The 14,823-nt window shown below is 35.4% G+C and overlaps 2 protein-coding genes across 3 annotated transcripts in view; one reads left to right on the top strand and one right to left on the bottom strand.

Moving 5' to 3' along the window:
- Nucleotides 1-9,479, top strand: part of LOC144957397 (uncharacterized) — a 26,208-nt gene extending 16,729 nt beyond the window's left edge. The window contains exons 2-6 of the mRNA XM_078888664.1: nt 4,530-4,639; nt 5,331-5,401; nt 5,842-5,947; nt 6,355-6,441; nt 7,346-9,479. Coding sequence (XP_078744790.1) covers nt 4,543-4,639; nt 5,331-5,401; nt 5,842-5,947; nt 6,355-6,441; nt 7,346-7,698 — 714 coding nt within the window. The 5' untranslated portion in view covers nt 4,530-4,542 and the 3' untranslated portion in view covers nt 7,699-9,479. The remainder of the gene's footprint in view (nt 1-4,529; nt 4,640-5,330; nt 5,402-5,841; nt 5,948-6,354; nt 6,442-7,345) is intronic.
- LOC144956493 (uncharacterized) overlaps nt 1-14,823 on the bottom strand; it is a 58,557-nt gene that overhangs the window by 20,538 nt on the left and 23,196 nt on the right. The gene's annotated exons all lie outside the window — the stretch shown is intronic.

Below are 14,823 nucleotides of genomic sequence, written 5' to 3'. Positions count from 1 at the left end.
TTACTTTTGTCATAGCACTAGCACACTAGAGAAAATGAGTATTGAGGCCATAGCTTAGCAATCATTGTAGAGTATAGGCAAAGGCATTTGTCCATTATCATTGCCACTCCCTCTCCATGGTCCAGGGCTGAGAATCTTCCGCCTAAAGTGTAATTACACTTTCAACTTTTGAAATTCCTCCAAGTGGTGTTAGAAATATTGCGAGACGCATTTTGGATTGCATCTCAGTAGACTTTAATGAAATTCAAATTTTACGTTATCGTCGCATAGATGGGTCTTGAACTATTCGCTGAAAAATTTCCTCCATTTTCGTGACCCCTCATTCTCACTCCTGAACCATCATGACATCATGACCATCCCCACTACAAAAGCAACTATCACATTATCATCAGTAACACCATCTCCACAACCACATCATCACTGTCATCATTATAATCAGTACCACCTCTAGTGCAAGCACCACTATCACATCATCTTCCTGGTGGGATCTTTACTTGCATAGATCAGAATTGCTTTCTGTCTTTGTCTTGGCTTGATCCTTTTCCTGGCCGGCCAGATTCATTGGCAGGGAGGGAGGCAATTAAATGTATAGTCATGGTTTTTTGAGAGATGATGTGTTTGTCCTCGTAAATCATCACTCTTTTGTGTGACGTTAGATTTGTTGTTCTAAATTTTGTATTACGCTCACAAGGATTCTGTGCTTGTGTCTTGATGAAACTTTTAGCTGACTTTAAACTAACTACATTGATAGTTTGATCTTGGTGTCCGTTTCTCACAAACGGACTCCAAGATCAAACTATCAATGTAGTTAGTTTGAAGTCACCTATTTAAACCAGTCTCACCTTTTCTCCGTTACTTTTGATCTTACTTAAATCTATATTTTTTTACAGCCCCATTTTTACCTGGTGCTGAAATGACCTACAAGTATAAGTGAAGCAAGCGCCGTAAAACTCTTCGAACTAATAGCTCAAAACTTTCTCTCTCTCTATCCATCTATCTCTCTTCACACAAACACTCATAGACACACAAATCAATAAAGCACACTTATTTGTTTAGTCCCGATTATTTTTTCATGTTCATCCTCCACTACTTACAAATAACAGGTCATCACAAACACCTTGACTTCAATCTCTCTCTCCTCTCTCTCTCTCTCTCCTCTCTCTCTCTCTCTCTCTCTCTCTCTCTCTCTCTCTCTCTCTCTCTCTCTCTCTTCTCTAACTGTCATACACACACATGACACATATGCATATTCACATAGAAATCAATAAAGTTCACTCAGATCTTTAGCGTCATTAATTTTTCACTTTCATCGTTCTGTACTCATCACTAGATTTACTTTGAGCTCTCTTTCTCTCTCTCTCTCTCTCTCTCTCTCTCTCTCTCTCTCTCTCTCTCTCTCTCTCTCTCTCTTTCTCTCTCTCTCTCTCTCTTCCTCACACACACACACACACACACACACACATACACACACAAATCAGTAAAGAGCACCCAGTTCTTTAGCCTCAATATGTTTTCATTTTTCATCTTCCTATACTTAACAGTGATACACGTTCACTCAATACTTTAACCTAACCTTTCTGTACCTATCACTATATTCAATTGGAGCAGTCTCTCTCTCTCTCTCTCTCTCTCTCTCTCTCTCTCTCTCTCTCTCTCTCTCTCCTCTCTCTCTCTCTCTCTCTCTCCCCTCTTCTCATATTTTTCTCTTTCTCTCCCCCTGTGTGTGTGTCTCTCTCTCTCTCTCTCACTCACACACACACACACACACACACACACACACACACACACAAACACAATCTATCTGTCCTTCTGTCAGACAAACCTAAATCTATAAAGTGGATCATATCCTTTTCACATCAGCCGTCAATTTCTCTTTTCATCTCCAAGTACACACATTATCACCACCATCATCATCATCATTATTATCATCATCATCATCATCATCATCATCATCATCATCATCATCATCATCATCATCACATCACTGCCACGACTACTACTACTACTACTACTACTACTACTACTACTACTACTACTACTACTACTACTACTACCTCTACTACGACTACTACTACTACTACTACCACCACCATCGCCACACCATCATTTCATGAAGGACCACCACTACTACTACTACAACCATCTCCACCATATCATCATCATCACCATCATTACCACCACCACCACGACAACATCAAAATACTATCACCATTAAAACAACAATCACTACCACATCCTTACCACCACTACTACAACCTCCTCCAACACAACAATATCACCACCACCACTTCTGCAACCACCACAACTACATACATCATCATTATCACTACTGCCACCAGTACAACATCCACCATCATATCATTATTACCACCAACCCTACCATTCATTTTATATTTTATACGTCATAATGAAATTGGTTTTGGAACTTTACTTGATTTGAAACAAGGGGTATTGGGATGATTATTGATCTCAATAGATTATATTTAGTTTGCAGAAATTCCTGTTTAAGCATTGAAATTATTCGGAATTGTTTCTGAAATTTATGTGAGCCAAATTTTAAGTTGGCGTCTCTGGTCAACTTGAAACAATGGGAGGTGGGCATTAGTGAATCTGTGAATAAGGGAGATGTGACCACCACATCATCATACCTACGACTACCATTACTACAACCACCATGTTATAATTACACTTTCAGTTTTTGAAATTCCTCCGAGTGGTGTCAGAAATTGCTGCGAGATACATTGTGGATTGCATCACAATATATTTTAATGAAATTTAAATTTATAGGTTATTTTTGCATGGATGCTTCTTGATCTTAGCGCTGAAAAATGTCCTCCTTTTTTGTGATCAGTCATTCTCACCCCTGATTTTAGTGAAATTCAAATTTATAGGTTATGGTCGCATGGATGGGCCATGATCTTCATGATGAAAAATTTCCTCCTTTTTTGTGACCAGTCATTCTCACCCCTGCTGATCTTAAATAGAAAAAAATCGGGACCACGGGCCAATGTCGTTATCAGGAGGTTGTCGCTGTTCGGAGGTGTCGTAATCGGGAGGTTCCACTGTATTTGGAAATACTCTGTATTGGATTTCATTTCATTACAGTTACAGCACTAAGCTAAAAGAGTAAAAACTTACTTTATGGCTTAAACTTTAGTGAACACATTCAGACTTATTAGGCTTAGGGCTTAAAATTAAAAAGTAAGTAAGGGCACGAGGACAAGACGTCTAAAGTTTGATAACATTTTCAAACTCTATGAACTGTTTTTATTTTTTTATTATTATGGTAGTGGTAGAGGCTAGGGAGTCCAAGATTTTAGCTTCCCAGCGTAAAACCGTATATTTTTGTTTATGGAACTGTTTCTATATGTTGAAGAGGCAAGTTTTTTAAATTCTATTTATTTATAACTTGTTTTTTTTTTTTTTGTTTTGGTTTAGTTGCTGTACTTGCTAGGTTGCTTTATTTAAAAAAGGGCTTTTAATAATATTACCCCAGCCCCCCCCCCTCCCCCCCCCCCCCCCCCAGAACAGAGAAGTAAACGAATTTTTGAAACCAAGAGAATATTAAAGAACAACATTTTTAAAAATGGAAACTTAAAAAAAAACATTAAAGAAGAAAAGAAAAATAACTTTTGTGTTGGACGGTGATAACTTTCACTTTCAATCTCTCTTCTGTCTTTCCTCTCTATTTTTTAATTTTTTTTTTTTTTTGGTGGGTGGAGGGAGATTGGCATGTTATTATTATACAGACTAAAAAATAATTAAACAGTAGATAAAGAACAAATACAAAACAACTTCACTCCACAACATAAGAAACAGTTCTAGTTATATATATATGAAAAAATATGACTTAACTTTGGAAGACCAAAATCATAGTCTCCCTAACAAAAATTTTAAAATATTAGTTAGAAAAATAAGAAAAGAAAATTAATTTTTGTGCTGGACGGCCAATAACCTACAATCTCTCTTCTGACTTATAAAAAAAGGGGAGGGGGGGGGGGCATGATAATAATATTATCACTATGCCTTAAGAAATAATAAATAAATCAATCAAGAACAGCAGCAAAAACAACCAATAATAATTAAATAGAAGAAAGAAAAACAAAACAACAAAATCTCCTCTCAACATAAAGAGACAGAAGATTTTGGTCTCCCTAGACACTTCCTTTTATTATACTATACCCAGTGTGGTATCTAGATATGAAAATGAAAAAGAGGGAGAGAAGCAGGTTTTGTGATCCGCCAATTACATCCATTCTGCAGCTGCCGATAGGCTAACTGAGGTCTGTCAGTGAGGAAAAAGCTATTTGTAAAATTGGGGCGGTTTACTTGCGCAATTAGGAAAGCATTCTGCACCATTCTCAGTTTTTATGAAATTTGGCATACAAATAATCTACAATTGTGGCTAATAGAAAATCCATCTCAACATATAAACTAAAGAACTACAGGTTTAAATTTATAAATTTTTACTTCACCATAACTCCATAACTGGTACGTTACGTTAATTCTATTCTTAATCATTATTTCAGATATGGCAGGAGGATGCTGCAAGCATCCCTTGACAAGCAAAATCTACAACAAGCGGAGCAAGCATCCCTTGACAAACAAAAATTACATCAAGCGGAATCCCAAACTCAATGTAAGAATAAAAGAGTAGTCATAGTTATCAGACTTCTTCATTAGTAGCTTTCGTAAAGGAATCAAGAGTGTTCACGTAAAACACAGTTAAATGTTTGCAAAAATAATCAACTGAAGTGGCATACTGTGTTGTGTATGGTCATTCCATAGAGATTGTGACTTGGGTCAAATATGAAAGTTTAAGATACTTAGTTTAGGTACCTACCAACTATGTACTGTAGTTCACATAAGAGACTGTTTGACACATTAGTTTTGTGTTGTCACATTGAGAAATGCGGTGTAACACCACTCGCCATCCCCACTCAGTCACATTTTAATTTTACTGATACTTAGCCAACTAACTAGTCATTTCACTGTTCCTGTAATGCATAGAGCATGAGGCGGGCAGTTGAAACAGTACAAATATTTACATTTGAGTTTTGGTGCGTTCCGAGGATTCGATCCACTGACCTACCACTCCCGAGTCTTCCAATTGAGTGAAAGTTTAAGCTGTTATGCAATATTGATCATTTACTTCTTCCACTTGGGACATAGAAATTAAATATAGTTGACTTTTATGTATGATGTAAGCCAACCCTGTGATGGAACAACACTTGGATTTTGATATTAATCATTTACTACGTAAAACAATTTTTCAATAAAATTCATTTATAACATTGAGATACAATATGATTTTATTCATTCCCCCTTAGATAAAGGTGCAGTGAATGACAAAGTAGAAGAATGGCTGGACACTTTCCCATCCATAGTAGAATGTTCAAAGGTATGTTTATTCCAACAAAATACAATGCCTCATTTTGTTTTTATTAAAAAATAAGTAAAATAATGTCAATCACTTACTTTATATTATGTTGGGTATGCTTCTTCAACTGATTTTATAGTGTAATAGCTTTAAAAATCCTAATAAATATTGGAATGTAACATCTAATGATCAAATACAAAGTCATGGCTTATTTTGATATTTTGATTAACATCAATTGAGACAATGAACTTCTGGGTTTACATGACACTAAATTTGTGCATTTTGCAAATCTTGTGGTATTTTGTTGAAAATAGTTTTTTTCCTTTCAAGTATGCGCCATGACCTTTTAAAAATGCTGATTTAAAAATTTGCTTTACATCTTCTCTCACTAGGACATTAAATTAGTATCCCCATGCTCACTGTTTAAATTTAAACATCTTTATATTCCTAATATTTTAAAGGTTTCCGGCAGTATTGGTGTACCACCATCTGAGACCATATCTGAGCACCTTGACTTCCCAGCACTTCACTGTGATCTTGTGCAAGATGAGGATTATTACCCACCTGGTAAGGAATCATCACCACAACCATGTTTTAATGCTTTCAAGTCATGATTTTATTTTACACAACATATGTTCAAGTCAATTTTTTTTAAAAGGACTTACAATATGATACTGCGGTATAAGTATAAAAAATGCATGCTAACAAGAACTTTAATCATTATTGGTAGTATTGATCATGCTGTTATGATCTTTTATGAATTTGATACAATTGATTAAAAAGTACTGCATTCAAAATAAAGAGAAACTTAAATGTGAAGTTGTTTTTTTTTTATTTGGTCGAGAGTATTAATGTTAGATCATAATATATTTCAAATTATTAATATTTGAGTTTACTCAACTTCTACTTCATTTTAAATGTAATCTAATTTTCACCACAAGGCTCACTTTCAAAATTGAATTATCATATTTTAGATGACTCTGATTCTGATGAAGATGAAAGTATGGTAGACTCCAGTTCTGAGGTGATTGATAACCAAGGTGAAACAGAAAATACTTATGGTAAGGTTAATTCCTTGTGTTTACCCGTTTTTCTGTATTTGAAAGAGATCGATATGAAAGCTGTGTGTTTGATTATTATTCCTATTAAAAGTAACGGTAGCATTAAGTTATATAGTGATTTTCACCAAGGTCTCAAAGCGATTTACAACATATCTTTGTCTTGACATGTCACTGCAAAACAATAATGACACTTGGGACAGTGCCTGCATGGCGATTGGCGCATCTTACAATTTTTCAGGACACCACAAAACAACACCTGCCACTTTAACATGAACTCATGAAATGAACACGGAACTTCTAGCTTAACGTTCATCTCTGATACTGATGGGATGAGGAAATGCGTGTGAAATGTATTTCCAAGGACATAAACGCCGGTCTAACAATTTTCGTATCGTGCTTGGATGCGACCCACGCGTGTCACCGGCCTGGACCCATTTGTAAGATAGTTATGATGTTGACATCAGTGTTAGCGAATGAATAGCAGAAAAGTGACGATACCAAGTGTTATATATGTTGACCATAGTTCTTATTGAAATCAAAGACTTCTTAGATATGGTAATCTAATAATATAAGCGGAAGTAAAGGAAGTAGGATAATACGCTCAATGACTGACAGATTTATAGAAGAAGCAGACCCAGACGAGCTTTTCTTTTGTTTAATTAATTAATGGTAACTAATTATGGTTTCAAAACATTCCGAAATCAATCAGAATTTAGTTTTATTTATCTACCAAATTTCAATTGCTGTACTTATAAAATCTGCAGCTTTGTGCAAAAATTAGGGCTATTTTTCAAAAACTAGTAATGATGCATTGCATTTGTCATAAATGTGCGATTTTAGATATTAAGCCTATTTATAGTGTTATCACCCATTCTATCTATTCCTATTATCATTTTTATTTCAGTATCCCAAGCAAAGTCCAGAGGCAATAAGGATGGCTATTTCTTAGACAAGAGACAGTACTGCTTTTTTTGTCAGAATGGTCAGCTAAACCTGGCAAGGCACAAATCAAAAATACACTTTCAAGAGAAGGAGGTTGCCGCTATGTTGTCTTATAAGGAATTAGGTGAAATGAGAAAATATCAATTGACACTAACGAAACTCGGGTGTGCAGGAAACTTTAAACATAATATTAAAATTTTAAATGCTGGTGGAACCAATATTGCGGTTGTAAAAAGGCCAAGTAAAAAAAGAAGAGCTGACAAATTCTTTCCATGCCCCCACTGTTATGGCTTTTATTACAAGGCAGAAATGTAGAGGCGTGCAAAGAAATGTCCTCTTAAGGATGGAATTACTGAAGAAGAAAAGGATAAATCTGTATATTTTACTCTTTTTGTTGTCAAATTATAGTTTCAACTGGGACAGATTAGACAAAAAATAATCTTTAAGTCTCATCCACCAATATGTTTGTATTATTATATTATCTTAATATTCTTGCTCCTTTTATACTATATTTTGTATTTTAGTTACAAAAGCTTTAAGCAGCTGATGATTCAGGTATCGGTTTAAAATCAGCACCAACAAACTAAATGCAAAGCGAAGTGAGCACTTTGCCCTGAAGATATATCCATCAAGCTCTCAAATAAGAAAAAGGAATTTTCCTTTTGCCTCAAAATCAGTTGCAAAGATTAAATCAAAGCAGCAGTATTGCATAATAATGGCCAATTCTGAAATCCAAAATTTGTGAAAAATATCTCGAATTTTGTGGTGGGTCATGTAATTTGGTTTAATTAGTTTGTGAGCTATGTAAATGTACATGTGTATGTTTTAGTGGTGTTAATTTTAATTGTTAGCCTGGCAGCTGATATCAATATCAACTGTGTGTTTTTTTTTTTATAACTCAGAGGATTTGGTACAGCTGATCAAATTTGTGTTTGGGTATTTGCAGAGAATTATGCATGTGTTTATTATTGGGACATTAGGTTATAAGGACTTGGTGAAATTCATGTCTTTTGGTCTTTTCATGGGGCAGTTCTTAGTCATGAAAGATGCACGTTTTTATTTAATCTCTATTCAGACACAAATTATCGACGTTAATATTCATATTTTTTTATTTGTTCTAGTTCTTATTCTGGGCATTGTTATCTCACCATTCAGTTACATGGAGGCTTTGATTTTACTCAAAGTGATGTATGGGTTGTCTCCTAGCTGCTACTTACTGATATATAATATAAATTGTAATTGGTCGTTTTTCAGTTAAATATTGTAATCTTAATATCATTGACAAGGATCAGTCTTTGGTTAAATATGAATGTATTTTTATATGAATGTATAGTGTGGGTATATGTTACGCTCAGGTATTTTATCTACCTGGGTGGGGTTCCTGACCTCCAGAGTGGGCAGGGAGGTACTTACTGTCTTCTATCCCCCTATATCTATTTTCCAACTAGCTTTCTGTCTTTGTCTTGGAATGAGATAACTTGGTTTTGTCCTGTCCCTGACCGGATACCCTTGGTGAGAGGGAAACAGTCAAATGTATAGTTAGTTTTGGGAGATGATATTTTTTTCCTTGTAAATCATCTCTCTGTTGTGTAATGTTTTAAGTTTTGTTCAGATCTTATATATGACTTGTAATCATTTGAGTGTATTCCCTTTAGTGGGGACCTGTGCTTGTGACTGGATAAGACTTTGAGGTGATCTCAAACTAAGTACTTTGATAGTGTGCTCTTGGAATCTGCATCTGTTCCCTATTTGAATCAATTCCGCTTTGTCTTAACTTTTCTTGGTGCTTTAATTGTCATTTTTTAACCTTTTACTATCCTATTTTCTTCCTTTTTACTTAATGTGTTGCAAGCGCCGTAAAACCCTTGAAAACAAAAATAAAACATTTTATCTTCGGTCGACTCTGGGGCATACTTCCTATTTTAAATTTCTGGAAGTTGATAAGCCTTAATTATATTTGGTGGTGTTTTATGTGCTTTTGTTTTTGGTTTCATTTCATTTTTGCTAAAGCAATATTTTATCTTGTATTGTTTTTATTTTTATTTTATTTCTTCAATATTTAAAAGAAAAGAAAATTATTTGTGAACATTACACAATGCTCTGCTTACTTCCTTATACTACTATTTCCATTTACCATTGTGATTAAGCTTGGTAATTAAAACGTCTCTCTCCAGAAGTTTCGAGTATTATCAAACATGAAAAGAAATATATATTAATGCATAGAATCTTCTGTAATTTAATGTAAAAGTGAGTTTCAACCAGTACTGAGTCCACCAATTAACATAATGAAAAGCATGGAGATAGAGCCTTGTTGATTCTCTGCCAATGAATAGTTGTTGGCTTTTCTTGAAGTTAAGGGATGTGCATTCGAGCACTATAAGCTTAGAGGAAAAGAGAGCTCCTTAAAATCTGTGTGGCCCATAAAGCTGGATCTTAACTCACTCAACCTTAGAGATTGTTGTTACTTTTCAAATTTGATTTTAAAAATGTATTAAAAATGAGCATGTACTTAGATAAATTTATTCAACTATCAATAACATGCAAAAACGAAAAACATTAGCTTTGATAATACACCTATAATTTGTCTCATAAATATGTATTAAATAGGCAAGGGGTAAAAGTAACCCGGGTTAACTACAGAGTCGGAGTTAGGGTTGAGTGAGTTAAGTCATCAGTACCTTTAAAATGAAGCAGACGATTCTTATTCATTAAAAATTTGGACCGGGAGCTACAATATCACATCTTACTTTTCCAACATGCTGTTATACATTTGCTTTTTATCATCCTTGCTCAATGGAAAAACTGGACCTTGTGGCAATGAACCCGAGACCTTCCGATTAGGATTTGAAGGTGCTAAGCATGTCCCTTTTAACCGAGTGGTGAGGGATTTGTCAATCCTCTCTATGAGTAACTTTCTGTGTTTGTACATGTACTTGTTTAAGCTTTTCACAGACAATGTGATTTGTAACCAAACACACAACGTTTGATAAATCACGTTAAATTTCTTTTTAAAATTGATGTGCTTAAAACAGTAAAGACTAATTTATTGATTTTAGAACATCAAATTTAAAGATTATGGAATTTTGCTGGTTGGATTATTGATATATTTGCTATTGTTCTGGGCTGGACGAATGGGATCATTAATATTATGTGGAGGAGAGTGGTGTGTGCAAGTCAGATTTTCAGATCTGTAGTTTGTGCATGTTGTAACTCAGGAGTTCATTAAATGAAGCACCCATTTGAACAATTATCTTGCCTGAAATCAACTTAGAAACTTGAAATTCACAGACAAGAGGTATAAAGGATGGGTTTATGTGTCTGATTTTTTTCCAATTTATTTTGGTTGAGTGGACCAATCATCCACGGCTCTCGAAAATAGTGTGAAAACTACGCAAATTTCGAACCCCGATTACTCAACCACCTAATAAAAATTCGCTATGTCAGCAGCACTTTTACTGAAAGACAATAGAGAGAACTACCCACAAACCGATTTTCTGATTTCTCATGCCAGTCGGCTGACCACCTGCCACTCCCCAAAGTGAATGATGGAATAGTGTTATATAACAACGTATTTTCATATACATGTTATATGACAACCTACTGTCATGTACATGGTATATGTCAACTCACACCCCTGTCCATGGTATATCACAACACACTATCCTAAACAGGTTTTCAACAACTTCTTTAATTTGAATGTATAATGTATTATCAGACCATATTATGGCATAATTGATGACCACTGGTCACGGCTATCTAATTATCGTCCACCCAGAATGTCTGGAAGTGGTGGTTGTCATATCCCTGTGTGCTAACAAAGTCGCGAAAAACCACCGCATATGAGTATATATATATTATATATATATATATATATATATATATATATATATATATATATATATATATATATATATATATATATATATATATATATATATATCTATATATATATATATATATATTATAATATATATATCTATATATATATTTTATCTCGTTTGAATATCGTTCTCTCTCTCTCTCTCTCTCTCTCTCTCTCTCTCTCTCTCTCTCTCTCTCTCTTCTCTCTCTCTCTCTCTCTCTCTCTTCTTCTCTCTCTCTCTCTCTTCGCAGTACTTTATAGTTCATCTCCCCCTCTATCTTTCATTTAGTTATGCCGGACCAAAAAAGAAATCAAATGGAAAGAAGAAGAGGGGGTGAGGGTGGGGGGGGGGGGGGGGAGGAGGAGTAGGACGAAGCGGGGAAAGTAAGGAGGCAAGTGATATTTCAATATTTTCATTTCATAACTGTAATACAGTCATTGCCGATTAATTTGATGATGAAAAAATGAATGATGCAACTTTGATTAATACCGTGATTAAATGAATGGTTAGAATTTTGGAGGGGGGTATCTGATGATGATGATGATGATGATGATGATGATGATGATGATGATGATGATGATGATGATGATGATGATGATGATTGGTGATGAGGTGAAGGGGATGGAGGTTGATGAAAAGGAGGAGATGAGAAGGAGAATTGTATTGATGGTGTTAAATATGGTAACTTACAATTTCTAGCAAGATGATGTTGATGTTGATTGAGATGTGAGCTTTGCTTGTTTTCTGGCTGAATCCTGACCATTCTGTTTATATTTCTTTCTGAAGTTGTTGAGTAAGATATTAGAAATCCTCAACAGTAATTTTTTTGGTAATTCAATATCCAGAGAAAAAAAACTTGGAAATGTTGCCAGTGTTGTTGCTAACTTCTGCCTCCTGACTATGAGTGAAATAATAATATGCTAACAACATAAAATGAAGAAACTGTTCTGATGGCTGTGTTAAATTTTTCCTGTTAATTGCATTAAAATATGCCTTTGATTCTGTCGAAACATTGGCTGTACTACTTGCTAACTGCTTATGTTTAAAAGCTACATAACCTGCTATATAAAAAATCGCCATCCTCTCATCTTTCGATATACTATCATTCATATCACTATTTGTCATTTCATCTAGAATAATTAATTCGGTTTCATTGATGGAGGCTGTGCAAAGGTCACACTGATGATGATCTGCTACATCCGCCAAGTCAATATCTATAGATAGCATTAATTTTGCTCGATTTAACCCGTGTGTGTTAAAAATCTCGCAGACAGTGATGTAGTAGTTGCAGCCTGCAGACCTGCGAAAATGGCCAAAGTGACGTTCTATATCATCTTGCTGGAAAAAGCCAAGACAAACATATTTGTGTTTTGCGGATGATGTTGTTGTCAGAAGGAATTGACATAGAGCAGCCAGGCCTACACATGTCCATTGAAGAGCGAGGGATGTGTCTCGTGTGAAGCTTTCCATGCGATCACAACCAGGAGAGTCCATCACAGAAGCGATGTTTGCCCATTCAAGTAGTGTTTGGAGACCTCTCTGTCCTTTCTCACCATTATTTATGACTGTCCGGTCAGGTCACAAAGTCGGATGTCTTGAACTGGTGTCTTGCAATTCAATAATTTCCAGTTTCAGGACCATTGCAATAAATTCTGCGGTGTTTTTCCATGATTCTGTACTTGATTCCGAGGTCTTCAATGCTGCAACAGTACTGTCACAAAAAATATTTAACACTAGAGACACCTTTTTCTTGTCCATACTTGATGGGTAGACAGTTGCTTTCGTTAATTTGGATAAGCGTGCATCTTTGTCTACTTCAATTTTAAACAAATCTCTCAAATCAGACCACTTTGCATACTTTCGTCCTGGGCGTTGAGCACCATCGGATGGAAACTTGAGGGTTTGAGTCCTTTCAGTTATCCAGTTGTTTCTGATGTTTTTTATTTTATGGACAGGGTCGAAAACAAGATACAATGGCTTATCTGAGGATGGTGACTGAACAAGATATGGAGATTGCATCGACCAACTGGGGAACATTTTGAAGAAAGACTGGTTAACTCTGTTGTTATCATTAATGATTGCCAAGACAGTTGCTCCGCAGTCTTCCAAAAGAGAGATAAGGCCTTGAACACATTTGAACTGGAATTCAGATGTAAGGGCGTGACAAGGAACAAGTTTGGCCAGGAATTTCTTGGATGAAAACATACATTTAACCATAATACATAGAAGTGTAGTAGCTAATTTCCGAGGGTTATCTTCAGAATATCCAAGGGAGCGTTCACATATTACGTCATCAGCTAGGGGGGGAGGGGGGGTCTACCAAATGTTGACATGTGTTGACATGGGGGAGGGGGGGGGGGGTCAGACCCAAGATGATGTCATCAAAACATAGGCAAAGTAAGCCTATTTCAAAGTTTGTTCCTTTCAAAACAGCTAAAGATAAATTGCTATGATGAGTATTGCCCATCTCTCAAGAAACAAGATGGGAAAGGGGTATCACTTCTCAAAAGGCGAACTTGCCCTAAATGTTCATTGTATCACTCCTCGATCACAGCAATGAAAGACCATTCACGAAAATGCGGCATACAAGAAGAACAGCAAATGGGAGAAAGTGATGACGATGAAGATGAAATTGATGATACTATTTATAGTACATTGCCAGAGGTCCAAGGCAGAAACATTTTTGAATCAATTAATTTTATGTTTGGAAATTGAAACAGAAATTCATTCCACTAAAAGACTAATATGCTATAAAATAATTTGCCTCCTATACTATTTTAAATTACACTTTGTGAAATTTTTTTAATAGCACCTGCACCAAGTAGCCTAATTTAAATAATGTTTGTTAGATTTTATCTTTGCAAATTTAAATTTTATGTCTCCATTGTATCGTAAAACATAAATTATCAACAGTTTCTGAAATTAATAAAATGTCTGAATGTGTTTTATCAAACGTTGATAATCAATGTTTATGGTTTGAAAAATGAATAATAAATATTGTGAAATTAAAGTTATCTTTTAGTTTTTATTAAATTAGATGACGTCATCATCTGTTGGGGGAGGGGGGGGGTCAGGTCAATGATGACAAGTGATGACTTGGGGGAGGGGGGGGGTCTAAAAAGGGCAAATTTTTGATGACGTAATATGTGAACGCTCCCCAAACAGTACTCCTCCTGAGTATGTTATTGACGATTTAATATATACTTCATCAACAATCAAAATGCAGTTTCGACTCCGCTGTTCCTGAGCTTCAAAGAAACATTTTTTACAATACAGTGTCACTCATATTCTTGGATGCTCTTGTTATCCTTTTTAGCGTTGTAAGGGATGGTAACTGCATATGATTTCGGAGTTCTGAGTAAAGAGCGCGGGATCTGGAATACCAACTAAAAGCTTGGCATAAATCATTATGGTCATACAAACGGGTGTTTTTTGGAGAATTAATAAGTTTTATTTGTCTCAAAATGAAATCAGTCTTGCTATCCTCATTTTGGTTTACAGGGACAAACCGCATAACTTCTGCAAGTTGACTCCATGACGAAAGTTTTCCATTATCTCCATATGGAACAGCAAGGAC

The sequence above is a fragment of the Berghia stephanieae genome, chromosome 11 (assembly GCF_034508935.2).
Source record: "Berghia stephanieae isolate SIO BIC M18660-M18661 chromosome 11, UCSD_Bste_1.3, whole genome shotgun sequence".
NCBI lineage: Eukaryota > Metazoa > Mollusca > Gastropoda > Nudibranchia > Aeolidiidae > Berghia > Berghia stephanieae.
Note: the sequence above shows the minus strand (reverse complement) of the source record. Positions and strands in the feature narration are given on the sequence as shown.